This window comes from Xiphophorus couchianus, chromosome 12 (genome assembly GCF_001444195.1).
Source record: "Xiphophorus couchianus chromosome 12, X_couchianus-1.0, whole genome shotgun sequence".
NCBI classification, from domain to species: domain Eukaryota; kingdom Metazoa; phylum Chordata; class Actinopteri; order Cyprinodontiformes; family Poeciliidae; genus Xiphophorus; species Xiphophorus couchianus.
In genome coordinates, this window is record NC_040239.1 from 622,611 (window position 1) to 640,177 (window position 17,567).

Genomic DNA, 17,567 nt, shown 5'->3' on the forward strand with positions numbered 1-17,567 from the left:
AGTTGATGGTATATTTTATGATGCATTAGTGACATTTGAATACTGGCATGGATCAACCAAGGAAGAGGAAGTTTTCCTCTGTGTAGGATCATTTTCATCTTATCACAGAGAATAAGGTAAATGATTATTCTGTTCTCATTTCCACTTTTGATCATTTTTCTTTCTGATTATTTCAGTTCCTTTCTATAGAATATTTGAATTAATTCATATGGATTAACTTTTATTTATATTGTAGATGAAATGTTGGATTTGCTCCCAGGTGCCTGGGAGCAAATCCAGTCTGTAACCGGAGCACTTCCACAATGCAGAGGAATCATCATGCCCGGCATGAGGGGGATGAACCGGTTAACACTCCGTGATAAAACCCTGGTGTTTCCAGAAAGCAGGCGATTGAACTGGACCTTCAACTCAATAATCTGCTTCCGGTTCAGATTTGTCATGATTGTTAATTGTGTTTATTTGTATTTTAATGTTCTTGCAAATCACTCCATGTAATTACAATGAATTAGTTACACAGATGCATTTTATTTTTTCTCCAATGACGACCTGTGGCAGCAGGTGAACATGGAAGTCGAAAAGAACAAGGCCGATTCAAACGTCAACCCCACTGCCATTATTGAGGTATAAATATGCATCTCTGAGGCAAACAGAACAAGATCACAGGATCCACTACAATACTGGGAAACAAAAAGACATTACCCTATCTTACACAAACTTGCAATTAAATTTCTATGTGCGCCGTCATCATCCTTATTGCCCTGTGAAAAGGTGTTAGTGGATATTGGAGATATTTAATGAAGAAATCAACTTACAAAAAATCCAAAGTCCAGGGTACAAGACAATCCAAACACAAAGCACACTGAAGACACAAGGGAATAACATAAAATACCAGTAAGGTAGCAAGGGTAGAGACAAGACTGACTGGCAAGTTGTGACTGAGACAGAGGAGCTTAAATACTGGGAGGTAGCAAAAGGAACAATGGACCTAGCTAGATGAGATAACTGATTGCAGGTGTGAGTAGTTTGCACAGGAACTAGCTGGGGGCCGGGGAGAAGGTGGCACAGGGAAGCTAAAAAGACATTCTGGGGAATACAAAAGGGAGGAAACAACATGGAGCTGAAAATACTTCTAATACTAAAGAAACACTACGACTAAAGAAAACCTGATAAACTAGAAGAGAAAAACAAACCTATAAAAGAAAGAAGGCTGATCTAACAATAATAAGAACTAAGGAACAAAGAGCTAGAGTAACTATAAGGACCAAACAAAAAAATAACCTAACTAGGGTTACTAAAGGAAGATTGACAAAGATTCAGACAAAAAGACTAACTAAACCTAAAGTGACAAGATAAGAAAACTAGAAACACTATGGGGGAAAGCTAGAAGGACTTAAGAAATAACTTAACTAGGATTACTAAAGGAAGATGGGCATGGATGCAGACATAGCAGAACTAAACCCAAGGTAGCTAGATAAGAAAACTAGACACACTGCAAAGGAGCTGAAATAAGGAACAACTAGAAGTAATAAAGAAATAATCTAACTAGGACCACTAAAGGAAGGTATACATAGAGTCGGACATATATGAATAACTGAACCTAGAGTGACAAAATAACTAAGAAATAAACATAACTAGAAACACTACAAGGGAACTGAAACAAGAAACCAGACAATACTACCCAAAATAATTTACATCAAAATTATAAAACTAAAATGACCATGAAGGACTAAACTAAAATGAACTAAAACATAATGATAAATAAGATGAAAAGCAAAACCAAAAACAAAACCCCTCCAAGTTCTAACATCTTTTTTACAGCATCTAAAAATGATTCAAAATTCCACAGCTAGACTCTTAACTGGAACCTGGAAATGAGAGCACATAACACCAGTATTGGCTTCTCTTCATTGGCTGCCAGTTTATCAGATTGATTGATCTAAAGCGTTAATTGGTTTTTAACGCTTTAGATGGCTTAGCCCCAGCTTATCTTTAAGACCTTCTTCATAACCATTTCATTTCTAGAACCCATTGATCAAATGATAAATTTCTCTTACATATTTCCAGAACCAGACTGAAAAGAAGAGGAGACCGGGCACTGCTCCTAGTCTGTGGAACAACTTGCCTTTTAACATTAGATCTGCCCACAGTCTGGAACATTTTATTAAATCACTCCTTAAAACTTATTTTTATTCTTTAGCTTTTCCATAAGACCTGACATTGTAATTTACTTGCCTTGTCTGTTTTAATTTGTGTTTTATTCGTATGTGTTTTGTCTGAGTTTTATGAATACTGTACAGCACTTTGGTGTAGTTAATATCTGTTTTTAAAATGCTTTTTAAATAAAATTGACATTGACGAACTGTGGTGGCAGCATCATGCTGTGGGGATGCTTCCTGGCAGCAAGCCCTGGAAGGCTTGTGAAGATAGAAGGTAAGATGAATGCAGCAAAACATAGGCAAATTCTGGAGGTTAACTTGTTTCCAACTCCAAGAAAACTATGGCTTTGAAGCATGTTTGTTTTCAAGACAACGACCTGGAACATCCAGCTAAAGCTTCACAGAAATGATTTGAAGACAGCAAATCAGACGTTCTGAAGTGGCCCAGTCATAGTCCAGAACTTAGTCTGATAGAGTATTGTGATTAGACTTCAAAAGGAGCCAATTCCCATGCAACATGGAACAGTTTTGCTAAAAAAAATAATGGAGGAAAATTGCAGAGTCCAGATGTGCAGTCTAGTTGAGACCGATCCAGTCAGACTCCCTGCTGCGATTGCAGCCAAAGGTACGTTGACGAACTGTCACTGTCAATGTACATTGACAATACTTAGTATTGTCAATGTACATTGACTTCAATACAGTATAGAAGTCAGTATTGAAAACCCCATTCAATACTGACTTGAAGGGGGTTTTGGAATCACCTATTTTATGTTAGATATTTTCATTTAATTGTCAGTATTTTGTAGAAATCAATTTTCACATTGACTCTAAACAGTTTTTTAAAATTACTTTTCTTTGAAAAAAAACCTAATCTTAATGATCATGATTGACTTGTAAAAGCAACAAGAGGAGAATACTATTCATAGATACCGTACAGTATCCTTATTCTTCCTAGCTTTTACAGTTCTTAAATATAACATGAGAACAAGGGCTGCATTATTAGGGAGTCATGCAATAATGATGGTACTGTTAATATTGCAAAGTTAATAAATTCAGATTTTCTTCTCTCAGTCATCTGCCATATACTGTATATCTAACTCTCTCCTTGACCCTTAGCATTTTGGACATTTTCACCTGTGACATGTGTGACCATCTGCTGCAGGGCCACTCGCTCCAACAGCTTGATTTTTTTTTGTTGGCATGCATTGTATGAATTTTAGACACTTGAAAAGTAACAGCCAACAAAATTTGTTTTCAAAATAGAAATTTATTGATATTAATATAATATTAATGGCATGACACTGTGGTGACAACTTATTTGAGATATATTACCCAGCCCTTGTGAGCACATTTGAAAGGATTGTTGGTTGTGTTACCTCTTCTGTTTTGGGGCAGTCCAGATTCCAGCCGCAGATCTGATCGTTGCCGGTGAACATGTTCATGGACAACATGCAGATGGTGAGGGTGATTGTGCCAACAATCACCTCCCATGGATGTGAGGCCACCAGGAGGCCGTGGGCGCGAAACAGAGGACTTAGCATGGTGCAACAAAGCTAAGAAATAAAACAGGAAAATATTGAGATGAAAATTTGCAAATATGTTGTAGGATGAAAAGAGAAAGTGCACATAATTAATTAGAATGAGTATTTTGCTCTCATCCAACTTCTCCATATAAATACATTAAAAAAATAATATCCCTGCCGATGCGTCCTTTTCAGCATAGAAATCGGTTAAATTTTTTTAAGAAAATGCATTATGATGCCAATTTTATGAAAAGGTTTTGCAACTTTTTTTGCTATTTTTAAAATATATATAAAAATTACGTTTATGCAATATGAGTAATTTTAATAAAATACTGCTGTTAAATATGATGATGTAACGGAAGAGATTGACTGTACACTGTAGCCACTAACTTCATGCCTTCAGCTTATCTCATTAACAGCAGTTAATGCAGTGTTCGCGCGAGCCAGCAGTTTTTGTATTGTGGCAGAATGATGACTGACATTGGAATTAGAAGTAAACGGTAAGAAATGAGGTTCTTACCTTAGGTCCTGCTGCGGTGGACTGCTCTCACCCGCTGAGCCTGTACAGCAGAGCTTCAGCAGCTTTCGGACTAGGAGTCAACAACGATGGAACGATGATACGCTACTACATCATCCGACACTTTAGCCAATCATATTGGTCACCTGTTTCAGGAACGCGTTAACCACGCCTTGGTTTCCTAGGAAACAGGGGTAACAGGGCATGGCCATATGAAAGACGACTGATCTCGCCACTGCTTTGACATACGGAACAAGACTTTAAAGAACGGAGCAGGGTACTTTTAACGGAAAATTGCTATAGTGGTCCGTATATACTACGATGTTCTGTTTGGAACAATTCTATAAGTTTTGAGAGCTAAAGAAACTGTTTAAAAAACAATAACTTGAAGTTATGTGGATGAGTTCTGCTACTTAAAACAGAGAAGAGAAGAACATTTACTTTAAGGGGAAAGGACCTCGTTGCAGCAAACAGTAGGAGGCGGGGACAGACCACATGACAGACCAATACCATATTTGGAAATGGGACCATTGCACTCCGGATAGTGGCGCAAAAAGTGGGTATGCAACGCATAGGGGCGCTGCACAAGAGGGGGCGCCAAAACGATGTGGGGGAAATTTTTTTCTAGTTGAAATTTTATGTATTTAACAGCTGTTTGTGCATGTATGAAATGATCAATAACAGAGGAACAGCACAGATGAGGCGCTCCTTCATCTCCCCTCTTGTCGCGTTCCCCTCACACACAGGTCGCATGGGCAAGAACGAGCTCAGGCGTGTTTTTTTTTTCTTTTAAATTTGAATCTTTATACATAGTACACTTGACACGATACTGTATACAGGTAAGATGGCGTGGCAGAAGAAAAAAAAAGCTCTCCGGGGCACAAAACAGAAAGCAAGAGGGAGAGGAATAAAGATGTTGGAGGGACAAAGAAAAGCTTTCCAAAATGACTGAAAGAAAGAAGGTAAATATTGTCAGTGTTTAGGGTTGCCACCCCTCCCATAAAAAAATAAATAAATTATGTATATTTTTTTTAAAGTGATGTAAGTAATTCAATATGACTGAATATAAATAATAAATAATAAGCAAGCACATCCAAATATGTTAATCTATAAATGAGTGCAGAGAAAATTAGATTTAAGTTACTCAGTCTTGGACATTGTAAAGTCTAATGGCTGCAGGCAGAAATGATTTTGTGTGTTGTTCCACATCTCTGGATTTTCCTGACTTTGGGAGGTCTGGCGCTTTATCTGCCTTCATGTAGCTCATCCAGCTCTGCATTCAACTCTCCTTCTGTTAGGTCTGCCTCTAACTGTTCACTAAATTCCTGGGAAATGGTTGGAACGATTACTTTCTTCTAAGAATGTTTTCTGAGGGCTCCACATTTAATTTGAGACTTATACAGGTTTGTATAATACACTTCGAGCTCTTTATTTATTTCCCTAGGGTCTGCTATGGTTTCATCATTATCATTAACAATGCAAGTTATTCTTTCTCTTGGTTCCAACTGTTTAATCTGCCAGGTCAGAGTTTTACCCGACTTCCCTCCCTGTTTGTAAAATGCTCGGTTGAGTTTGACCATACTCAAACTGAGTATGGCTGCTCTGTCTGCCATTAATTTATTAGATTCAGCTTTTAAAAGTAGCAGCTCCTTTTCTACTCCAGGGACTTTATTATTAAACAACTGTTTTTGTACTTTAGATTCTAATTTTAGATTCCAAGTCTTTTCAGTCTTCTTTCTTTAGATTTAGTCAAGGTAGAACTAATGATGTGTCCTCTTAAAAAGGTTTTAAAGGCTTCCCACCTCATCGTTTCAGATGTTTGCGCTTTGTTCTCATTAAAGTAGTTGTCTGTTTCTTTCCCCACATATTTCATAAATTCTTTATCCAGTAGAGATTTTTGGCTTAAAGTCCATCTAGGTATTTATCTGATCAGGCTTTGATCTGTGTATAGAAGACAGCATGGTCCATGGTCAGATATTAATATACTTCCATAATAGCAATCCTTATTTCAATCCTTTTTAAAAGCTTGAGGAAAACCCAAAGGAATCTGAGATGATCTTACTGTGGACTCTGAGATTGAGCAAGCAACTAAACTATTGTACACTTCCTATGGCCAATAGGAAGTGTACAACAGATTATTTGTTAAAACCCCTAGTTCTAACAAATAATCTGGATTCAGCAAGGATCTCAAACATTTTTCAACAATAATATAAAAGCATTAGAAATTCTTTTGCAAAATGTAGTAAACTCTAAAAGCTCAACCAAATGATCAGCAATCCCAACCAAGAGATCAAGACAGTAAAAACAAGATGGCTAGCATTATAACCACCAGTGGGCTTTAGTGGTCAGATGTCCCATGACATGCAGCATTATTAACAGAACACATCAAAGTTTGTCAGAGAGCTTTACTGGGTGTAAATGACATTAGTACTTTTATCATGTTTTTTTCCTTCCTAAGTGCATTGCAGCAAATCAACAAAAACAGTGATTGTATTCAAAACACAGTCTCACACTATTTAAACTAACGATTCTGTATCTGTTCATTAACAGAACAAAGGAGTGAAAAGAGAACGTTCATGGCAGGTTGAATGGGTAATTCAAGTTTGCATGTGGGACTAACAGCATGTGTAGAATAAATGAACATGTTCCACCTTGTCACATAAAAAGTCCTTTCTACATCACTCACACAAAAACATTTGGCTCAGATGAGCTGCAAAAGCCCCACAACAGAAGAAAGCATGTCCAAAATCTATTTGTCAGATGTCAGAGTTCATCATGCCGGAGCGGATCCTGGCTGGGCTGAATGAACACGCCTTCCATGGTGCGCCACAAGTTGTGCTGGTTGGGAGTGCTCATGCCGTGCACCTCGCGCTGGCCACGGATCGGGTGGCCGTACTGCTCGCCTGTGATGCCAAGGAAGACGTCTGTGCCCACGTGTTTGAAGCGCACAGGCTCATCACGGTCCCAGTAGATTCCATCACACTGGACTGTCCACACGTCCAGATCGTCACCCTCTCCATTCTCTCCAAAGGCGCTGACTTCCTATAAAAAGCAAGACAACTCAAGGTGGCAACAGAATTGTTCGACCTTGTGATCTAGTTGTCATAATGTTGACAAATGGTAGCAATGCACTGTGTCCCTTTATCTTTTAAATATCAAAGAATGAGTTTAAATATATCAAACTCTGTCAGCTAACTTTGTGTCCTTTAAATACTTTATAATGCTTTATAAGTGCTACATTATGATTGAGGCTTCCCTAATATATTGGCAATTGTCACTTAAATTCTCATTGCCGTTTCCATTTCCTTTCTTTCTCTTGCATATTTTCTACATTTAATCAAAACATGTTCAACCCTTTCCATTTCTCCACAATGAGTACAAGCCCCTGATGGATGTTTCCCCATAATATTTTGCTGCTGCTCTTGTTAGTCTTCAGGGAGTTTTTATTTTTCTAGAAAAAGAAAAACCTTCTCGCTTAAATTAGTGTATTTCAGCAGTGCAACCTACAAAGTTAATATTTTTGGAATCCAGTCATTTTAATCGCATGTCTTTAATATGGTTGTTTTGAGCTGCTGGGTCAAGTCAAAAGTACGGTATTTCCCATAAATCTGGTAGTGCTCAGATATACAAGTTTTTCTTTTGCTGTGAACGGAGCAGTACAATTCTAATGCTCAGATAACCTAGCTTTTCACCAGCCGTGAACGCTCATCTGCGGTACGAAAGAAATTGTCAATTTTTTTTACAGAATCCCAAGTGAGATTTTGTGGCAAGAAAGTCTCAAAAATTGAAAGCTCAGGCATGCTGATCTGTGCACTAGTGTTGACTGATCCGTCCACTGCTGGTCATTTGTGCACAATTTGTAGTCACAATCATCATAATAATAAGCAAATTGTTGTGACAGGTTTTTCTGCCCAACTTTGCACATGTTTTAATATCCTGTAATTACAAAATTGGAGAAATGAATTACATTTCAAATTTGCACAATGTGTTCTCCTATAGTTAGCATTCACAGACTAGCCCATAGGTGTCACCTATGTGGGACTAATATCTGAAGAACTGAGGCCTATGCTAGCCTAGGAAATGTTGTGGGGCTTTGCACATCTTCAGTTTATTATTAATAAATCTGAACATTTTTCTGTAACAGGGCACAATGGCCTCATCTACAAAGCCAAGAGCAGAAAACGGAGGTTATAATTCACACAGTCACCAGAAGCAGACAATGACAGGCTGGAAAAAGGTTGTGCAAAACACCCCAATTCAGCTGGTGGGGTCAGAGTGTGACTCATTCTGGTAGAGGAGGGGAAAACAACATCACAGCCTGCTGACCATGTCAATCCCTTCAGGACCACAGTCTTCTGATACGAACCTCAACCTGTATTAGCATTGTGTGTTTAATAAAGTGCTGGTAAACATTTTGTCCTTAGCAGACTAGAACAACAAAGAAAGAAAGCCTTGCGACACTGGAATTGTTTCAGTAGAAACTGCTGAAATAAGAAAAGTCTAAAGTAAGTTTGTGAAAACCTTTGACCTGGTTATTAGACAGAGGGGAGCTGAAGCGGTGTGTGTGAAGGTTCCGGCTGGTCTTCATGTGTGTGATCCGGATGGGCTGACCACATTTGATGGCTGACCCACGCTGACATGGACGTGTTGGCTTCCCACGGATCTGCCAGTAACTGTTAGCATCGTCAGCACTTTCCACTCCAGTTACAGACTGCTGTCCACTACCTACACAGGCACACAGACACATCATACTGTAAGTAATAGACTTAAGCTTATGCCTTCATTTGTGTTTGCAAAACAAACTTGTTCAAATGAAAAATCTTCACACTGCAGTCATTCACCCATTCACATGCTGATTGTGACAAGCTAATCATTCTATTGATTTTGTTTATGTGTCCAATTTAGTAGTACATTAAATAATATTTTTGTTATTCTGTGTCTCTGTTTCAGACTCAGGCAGGCAGGTAGTTAAGGAAAGAACTTCATGAGAAGAACTAAAACATTTCTGTCCCTCTACTGGTTGCGTACCTCAGATAAAGTGTCCACTAAATTCAGACATATAGATCTAAAGGACAAACTTTCTGGATGTTTCTGATCAAAGAATCACTTTGTTTGTGGTCATGCGTTGGAATCTCATTGAATTGCACAACAACTGAGGAGCATTTTGCATTTTATACAATTGTTATTACTCTGCCTAGAGTGTGCGGTCTGGATGAGTTGTTTTGGCATACAAAAAAATGGTGGCTCACGTTTCTTCACTGTAAGTATATTATTGCAATTTTGTCTATTCAAAAAGATTTTTAAAAAAGGTGCAACCAATAGAAAAATAAATTCAACTGTTTTAAATTGTGGTGTAACAACAATATAGTTCTAGTAACTCGGCTATTCAACAATAATGGGAATTTAATTTTTTCTGAGTTCCTCCAAACTTCTGGTATTTCATTTTATTCTATTAGAATTTATTTTCTTTTTTACAAAAATATTTTTATTGAGATTTTCCACTTTGAAAATACAATCATGTAACTGTCTGAACAACTTTTCTTTGTAGTTAATACATGACAGTGATAATTCTTTCTCATATCAGAGAAGTGAATAACATGCATACAAAACATTTTATCAACTGATTAAATTTAATCAATTTAAAACACTATACAAGTCCAGGGTGAGGATCCATGTTTCTTTGTAGAATTCATAAAGGTAAGAATCAAGTTTAAATCCACCGCGTTTGCCCACTTCGTGCAGCTTAATATGAACCGCAAATGTGAGCTGCGCTCAGAGTTTACAGGTGTTCACTCTTGCACATTTAGAGGTGCGTGTTGAACATGCACTGAGAATATGTCTTTGTGAACAAAGCATTATATGTGGCGTGTGCGTTGACGTCTCAACATGCTGACTCTGTTTGCGGTGATAAAGTTTGAGTTCTCGTTTAGACGGTACGTTATGGTGGTCACCCGTGGAGGAGCTTTCGAGCTCGCCTCGTGACTAGCGCAGCACTCTGGTTTATTTTTATTTTAGTTTGTTTTTTGCGTTGACACAATGCATATCAAATGCTTTGTCAACTTGGAGTCAGGTAGAGTTGCCGTGCGGGCGCGTGAGATCAGAACAACTTGTCCCATGAAGCTTGGGCAACCAAAACATGAGTTTTGGCTCTAAAAGAGCTGATAAGGCGCTCATTAAAAACTCAACAGACTCTTAATAGAAGAGATTCTAAAGCCACATAGATTAAATCTACAATCAGCTGCAGAGATGCTCAGTGCAGCGGGTCTAGCTCATCATATAGGGCTTTTCCAATGTTGAATTAGGCCTTGAGCCTAATTTGACTTAGGGGCCCCTCTTGATGTTAAGAACATCAGTACCACTAACAGTATTTCACCATGGATTTAGTGAAATCTGGGAGAGGAGCCTAGTTTAATTGGCAAAGTTTAAAAGCAGCCAGGGATAATTGTAGTTTACTAAGATGTATTTATGAACAGTTAAAACTCAAAGATTAAACTGAGAGCATCAGATTGTAGCTACAATCTAACTATGAAGATTGTTCTCTAAACTTTTGCAAAGTAAATTTGCCAGCTCCTTAAAATCTTAAATTTAAATGTTAAACAATTTAATATCTTTTAATTTATCTATGCTGGAACCATTGAATCAAATTTAGCACCATCGATATTCTCTTATTTCATTTATGCCTTACATTGTAACAAATGGCTGTAAAAACTACAGCATGAAAATACAGTAAGGTGGCTGGGTTTTGAAAATACAGCTCTTTACTGTGATCTGAAATGTGTATGGAAAGTATATGGGACGTGATTGGACCGCTGGATCATGTGCAGAAATTTACAGCTGTACTATAAATTTTTAATGTGCAGTTACATTGTGGGATATTTACCGGCTGGAGGCTAACGTTCACAGGCTAGAGGGCGGGCCAACAATTAGTTCACCTAGAATATGCAAATGACTATATTCTGGTCTTTTTGCGGAAGTTGTTTGAGGGTAGGATGCCTCAGCTGTTTTTTTCTTTGTCTTTTTTTCTCACAAATAGGACTGTCAACGGTGACGTCGGCATCTATTTTGACATCAGAGCCTCTCTCCCGCAGAAGGTTATCTAGTTCACAGCAGCACGTTACACACGGGGAGCTACGAACAGCGAAATACTTTTTCCACGACAGCTGACAGCAACAAGAGTTGAACAGTTTCAACTTTCTTGTGTTGGGTCTTTAGCCAACGTTGTGCACATCTAGTTTACTAGCCCGTAATTTCACGTGCACGAATTACACCGGTCTACGCTGGCTGGATGATAACATAGTGCTGCCTCATCACAGGATATGAATGTAGAGGAACATTTCTAAACCAACGTTTAAAACAAACTGACTTTCTATAAACCTTCCTGAACATAAAAACCTGGAAAACTAAGAACCTTCAGACATGGTTGGTTTGAGACAACAAAACATTTTTCAGAATGTGCATGTTTGATATGGGCTTCATGTTGCCGTTGGCGGTATCATAAAAGGGTGGGGCATCCAAGAACTAGAAATTAAAATAGATCTAATAAAATAGATCTTATCAATCAGTTGGCTCCTGAACAAGTTTGGCAGTTGCGATTATTATTTTTCAACTTAACAGAAAAGCATATATGGCCCACTGGTGTCACAGAAGGGTCAAATGGTAGAATACCCAATGAGCCGCAAACCGAGGGGGTGTGGCTAGACGCCTGTCAATCATTCTGAGCCCTGACAGACAGTAAGGCTGAATGGGGCTGTCAGAAGTTAGCCCTCTGGAAAGACCCCGGGATTTTCCCCAGGTTTGTTGAAAATTTAACAAAATGTGATACATTATTTCTAAAATGTATTTATTTTTAGGTATTTAATTTTAAGTTGTTTATTTTAACAACTTTATTGTAAATGTCAGGGAGGGCTTAGCCCTACTAGCCTACTTATACCAGCCATCCCTGATACATACATACACGCACACACACACACATATATCCACCAAAGGTGGTGGAGAATGACCGAGCTAAGATCCTGTGGGTCTTCCAGATCCAGACAGACAAAATGGTAATGGTGAACCAACCAGATATTGTCGTAGTGGATAAACAACAGAGGAAAGCCGTTGTGGTAGATGTAGCAATACCAAGCGACTGCAACATCAGGAAAAAGGAGCACGAGAAACTGGAGAAATACCAGGGCCTCAGGGAGGAACTGGAGAGGGCCTGGAAGGTGAAGACCACAGTGGTGCCTGTGGTCATCGGGGCCCTCGGGGCAGTCACCCCCAAACTGGACCAATGGCTACAACAGATCCCAGGAACAACATCAGACATCTCAGTCCAGAAATGTCCAGTCCTTGGCACAGCCAAGATACTGTGCAGAACCCTCAAGCTCCCAGGCCTCTGGTAGAGGACCCGAGCTCAGAGGATGAGAGAGACCACCCGCGGTGGGTGAGAAGGGAATTTTTATCTATATATATATATATATATATATATATATATATATATATATATATATATAACTGTTCTGTATTGATTACTTTTTTCCCAATAAAGTTTTTTTTAAAAAGCTTTCAAAAAAGGTTTTGTGAGGCAACAGCGCCACCCTGAGGACAACATTAAATACAACCTTGTTTTAGATTAAATTAAATACAATTGAATCTGTAAAACTGGCCTGTAAAACATCTATTGGCTGTAGATGTAAGACACGCAGTCTTACATCTACAGCAGTTGGTTATCTAACCATCTAAACTGAAATTATACTGATTCCTGTAGAACTAAATAAACAGCACTACATGGTAACGACTAAAGATGGCAGGAGGCGAAAACAAATTCAAACACAAATACAAAATTATACCACAGTAGTGGTAAAGTATAAAACCAGTTCACCTGATGATTTCACATCCATGCAATATTGACAAGGCTGGGCATTTAAAAAAAGAAGAGCTGAACATTTTTAAGAAATCTCTTTGAGTCTTGCATAAAATCAGCTTTAACAGATTTTAGAATGAAGCATGTTATTTAATCTTCCCTGGCATGAGCAGGAGAAGCTCTGTTACTGTTCAGCTATTAACTGTAAGGCGCTCTAGACTCTAGAGCCTTTGAGGGGATCCAGAAGCTTTCACACACATAAATTAGCTTTACAAAGTTAAAACAACATCTTCATAGCTTTACTGGTCAATACTTTGATTTTACATTGGGCCTGCAGTTACCTGAGCCGTATTTGACATCATGTGAATGTAGACGGACGTTGTGTCGGGTGTTGAGCAGTTTGACAAGCGAGCCGCAAGTCACATAGTTTAACTCCGATTCTCTCCCCTTGCAGTCAGACAACAGCAGCAGAAGCAGCGGCAACAGCAGCAGCTGCCACCGGAACAACCACAACCTCTCCATGTTTGCAGCTCGCTCGCTCTCACACCCGGTATGCTCAGCCTCTGCTCGTAAGAGCACTACTTCAGTCCACAACCAATCAACACCTGACAAGTCCCAAAACACGGAAATAAATGTCAGCATGTGATTGGTCAGTGTACCTTTATGTTTCGTCGGAATGTTTACGACATGCCGGAAGGGACAATCATGTGTATTATAATATCAAATTATAATAAAATACTCTTTAAGAGCACACTTATACGTCTCCTGGATTACTATCTCCCCCGTCTTCAATTACTGATTGTCCTGTAGGTAAAATATGTTTCTCACTGCGTCCACAAAAAGATATAAATCAAGGTATTTGTGTTCTGTTTTAAAAACAGTGTTACTGCCCCGTATGTCATTTTATTCTTGTCACGTAATATTAAAAATATAAATAGGACAAAAGTCTGGATGTTTCCATATAAATTTTTAATAACTAATAAAATTAGAGAGGTGTCTTACAAAATTATACACAAATACTGTGCAGCTATTCACTACATGCTCCAATTCAAAAAGGATATTAACACAAAATGCTCACTATGTGATTCTCACCCTGAAACGTGTTGTTCACCTTTTTTAGCTTTGCATTTATACAAAAAAGTTTTGTATAAATTATATATATATATATAAATATATTCACCCTGAATGGTTAACTGAAGGGCGGACAATCCTAATCCAGAAGGATCCATCAGAGGGTCCAGTCCCACCCAACTACCGACCAATAACCTGCCTCTCCACAACATGGAAGCTCATGTCAGGCATCATAGCGGCCAAGATAAGCAAACACATGGATAAACACATGAGCACGGCACAGAAAGGTATCGGTGTAAATAGCAGAGGAGCCAAACACCAACTCCTCGTAGACCGCACAGTTGCCCGAGACTGCAAAACCTGACACATCAACCTGTGCATGGCTTGGATTGATTACAAGAAAGCCTATGACTCAATGCCGCATACTTGGATCATTGAATGCTTAGAGATGTATAACATCAACAGGACTCTGAGAGCCTTCATTGCAAACTCGATGAAGTTGTGGAAAACCACCCTTGAAGCCAACTGCAAACCACTTGCACAAGTGTCCATCAAATGTGGCATATACCAAGGAGATGCTCTGTCCCCGCTACTGTTCTGCATAGGCCTGAACCCCCTCAGCCAAATTATCAACAAGACTGGCTACGGATACCGACTCAAAAATGGGGCCAACATCAGTCACCTTCTCTACATGGATGACATCAAGCTGTATGCCAAGAGTGAGCGAGACATCGACTCACTGATCCACACCACCAGGATTTACAGCACGGACATTGGGATGTCATTCGGACTAGAGAAGTGTGGTCGGCTGATCACAAAGAGGGGGAAGGTCATCCGCACAGAAGGGGTCTCACTCCCAGAAGGAACAATAGCAGACATAGAGGACAGTTACAAGTACCTAGGTATACCACAAGCAAATGGCAACCTCGATGAGGTCACAAGGAAAGGAGCCACAGCTAAATACCTCCAACGAATAAGGCAAGTCCTGAGAAGCCAGCTCAATGGCAAGAACAAAATCCGTGCGATAAACAGCTATGCCCTGCCGGTAATCAGATACCCTGCTGGAATAATTAGCTGGCCAAAGGAGGAGATAAAAGCCACGGATATTAAGACTAGAAAACTACTAACAATGCATGGAGGGTTCCATCCCAAATCCAGCACCCTGAGACTGTACATGAGCCGCAAGGAAGGAGGCAGAGGACTAGTGAGTGTGAGAACCACAGTCCAGGACGAAACAACTAAGATCCATAAATACATCAGGGACAAAGCCTCAACAGACAATGTGCTCAGTGAATATCTCAGACAACAGGGAACGTAGGTTGAGGTCCCAGAGATACCATCATGGGAGGACAAGCCCCTACATGGGATGTACCACCAGCAAATAACCCAAGTGGCTGATATCAGTAAATCCTACCAATGGCTGGAAAAAGCTGGACTCAAGGACAGCACAGAGGCCCTCATCCTGGCCGCCCAGGAACAGGCCCTAAACACCAGAGCAATAGAGGCCCAGATCTACCACACCAGACAAGACCCAAGGTGTAGGTTGTGCAAGGAGGCCCCTGAGACAGTCCAGCACATAACAGCAGGGTGCAAGATACTGGCAGGGAAAGCGTACATGGAACGACATAACCAAGTTGCAGGCATAGTGTACAGAAACATCTGTGCAGAATATGGACTGGAAACCCCAAGATCAAAGTGGGAAACACCCCCAAAGGTGACGGAGAACGCCAGAGCTAAGATCCTGTGGGACTTCCAGATCCAGACAGACAAAATGGCAATGGCGAACCAACCAGACATTGTCGTAGTGGATAAACAACAGAGGAAAGCCGTTGTGGTAGATGTAGCAATACCAAGCGACTGCAACATCAGGAAAAAGGAGCACGAGAAACTAGAGAAATACCAGGGCCTCAGGGAGGAACTGGAGAGGGCCTGGAAGGTGAAGACCACAGTGGCGCCTGTGGTCATCGGGGCCCTCGGGGCAGTCACCCCCAAACTGGACCAATGGCTACAACAGATCCCAGGAACAACATCAGACATCTCAGTCCAGAAATGTGCAGTCCTTGGCACAGCCAAGATACTGCGCAGAACCCTCAAGCTCCCAGGCCTCTGGTAGAGGACCCGAGCTCAGAGGATGAGAGAGACCACCCGCAGTGGGTGAGAAGGGAATTTTTATATATATATATGTATAGTGCAACAAAGCCCTCTTTTCCTGAATTTCTTTTTATTTTATAACCTTCAATAAACTTTTGACATAACAGGAAATATTTGAGAAAAGCTTTGAATAAGGGTCATGTTTTATACATTTAGATGTATGATTTAGATAATGTTTAAAATATCTAACTTTGGCTTTTGGAGGGTACGGTATAACAATTGCAAAATTGACTTTGATATAAATGATCAGTAATAAGACCACAGACCAATGTTACTTAACAAAAATCACTGTGGAGAAAGAAAATTTGCAAGGGAATGCCACCCCTGTGTAACCTAAATAAATGGTGCTGAATCTCTAATATTAAGTCTTTCCTATTTTTTTCTTTTCCCTGAATACTACTACTTTGGAAAGCGTGCACACTACCACCCTGTCTGGTCGAACCTCCTCTAGTCACTTCAAGCTTATTATGACTGCCACCATCTCAGCTGTAAAAACAGATAGTTGATCTGAGAAGCATTTGGAAATTTATATTTTAAACTCTTGAATAAATATTCCTATTGCCACATATCGTTTTGTGTAAGCATTAAAGTGCTGGCATCCAGATCCTAATATATTCCACCTGATGAGGAAATGTGTGCTAAAACACCTGCAGCAGATCAAGTTCCCTCATCAATCAATCAATCAATCAAATTTTATTTGTATAGCACATTTCAGCAGCAAGACATTTCAAAGTGCTTTACATCATTACAAACACAGAATCACAATGCAATATAGAATCAATCATTAAGTCAAGTTACATCAATAAATTTGTAATTGATTACATTTCAAATACAATCCTAAACAGGTGGGTTTTCAGTTGAGATTTAAAAGAAGTCAGTGTTTCAGCTGTTTTACAGTTTTCTGGAAGTTTGTTCCAAATTTGTGGTGCATAGATGCTGAAAGCTGCTTCTCCTCGTTTGGTTCTGATTCTGGGGATGCAGAGCAGACCAGAACCAGAAGACCAGAGAGGTCTGGAAGGTTGATACAACAACAGCAGATCTTTAATGTATTGTGGTGCTAAGCCGCTCAGTGATTTATAAACTAACAACAGTATTTTAAAGTCTATTCTCTGAGCTACAGGGAGCCAGTGGAGGGACTTTAAAACTGGTGTTATGTGCTCCATCTTCCTGGTTTTAGTGAGAACACCAGCAGCAGCGTTCTGGATCAGCTGCAGCTGTTTGATTGATTTGTTGGACAGACCTGTGAAGACGCTGTTGCAATAATCAATACGACTGAAGATGAAGGCATGGATGAGTTTCTCTAG

At 39.6% G+C, this 17,567-nt stretch overlaps 2 protein-coding genes across 2 annotated transcripts in view; both read right to left on the reverse strand.

The window, feature by feature from the left end:
- LOC114155192 (3-hydroxy-3-methylglutaryl-coenzyme A reductase) overlaps positions 1-4,347 on the reverse strand; it is a 39,427-nt gene extending 35,080 nt beyond the window's left edge. The window contains exons 1-2 of the mRNA XM_028034975.1: positions 4,200-4,347; positions 3,533-3,709 (exon numbers count right to left, since the gene is read on the reverse strand). Of these exons, the coding sequence (XP_027890776.1) occupies positions 3,533-3,697 (165 nt within the window). The 5' untranslated portion in view covers positions 3,698-3,709; positions 4,200-4,347. The remainder of the gene's footprint in view (positions 1-3,532; positions 3,710-4,199) is intronic.
- Positions 4,348-6,583: 2,236 nt separating this feature from the next.
- On the reverse strand, positions 6,584-13,619 carry sdf2l1 (stromal cell-derived factor 2-like 1). The gene is made up of 3 exons (XM_028034991.1): positions 13,383-13,619; positions 8,725-8,921; positions 6,584-7,238 (listed from the first exon to the last, which is right to left on the reverse strand). The coding sequence occupies exons 1-3, from the start codon at positions 13,561-13,563 to the stop codon at positions 6,960-6,962; spliced, it is 657 nt and encodes a 218-aa protein (XP_027890792.1). The 5' UTR covers positions 13,564-13,619; the 3' UTR covers positions 6,584-6,959.
- Between the last annotated feature and the right edge of the window lie 3,948 nt (positions 13,620-17,567).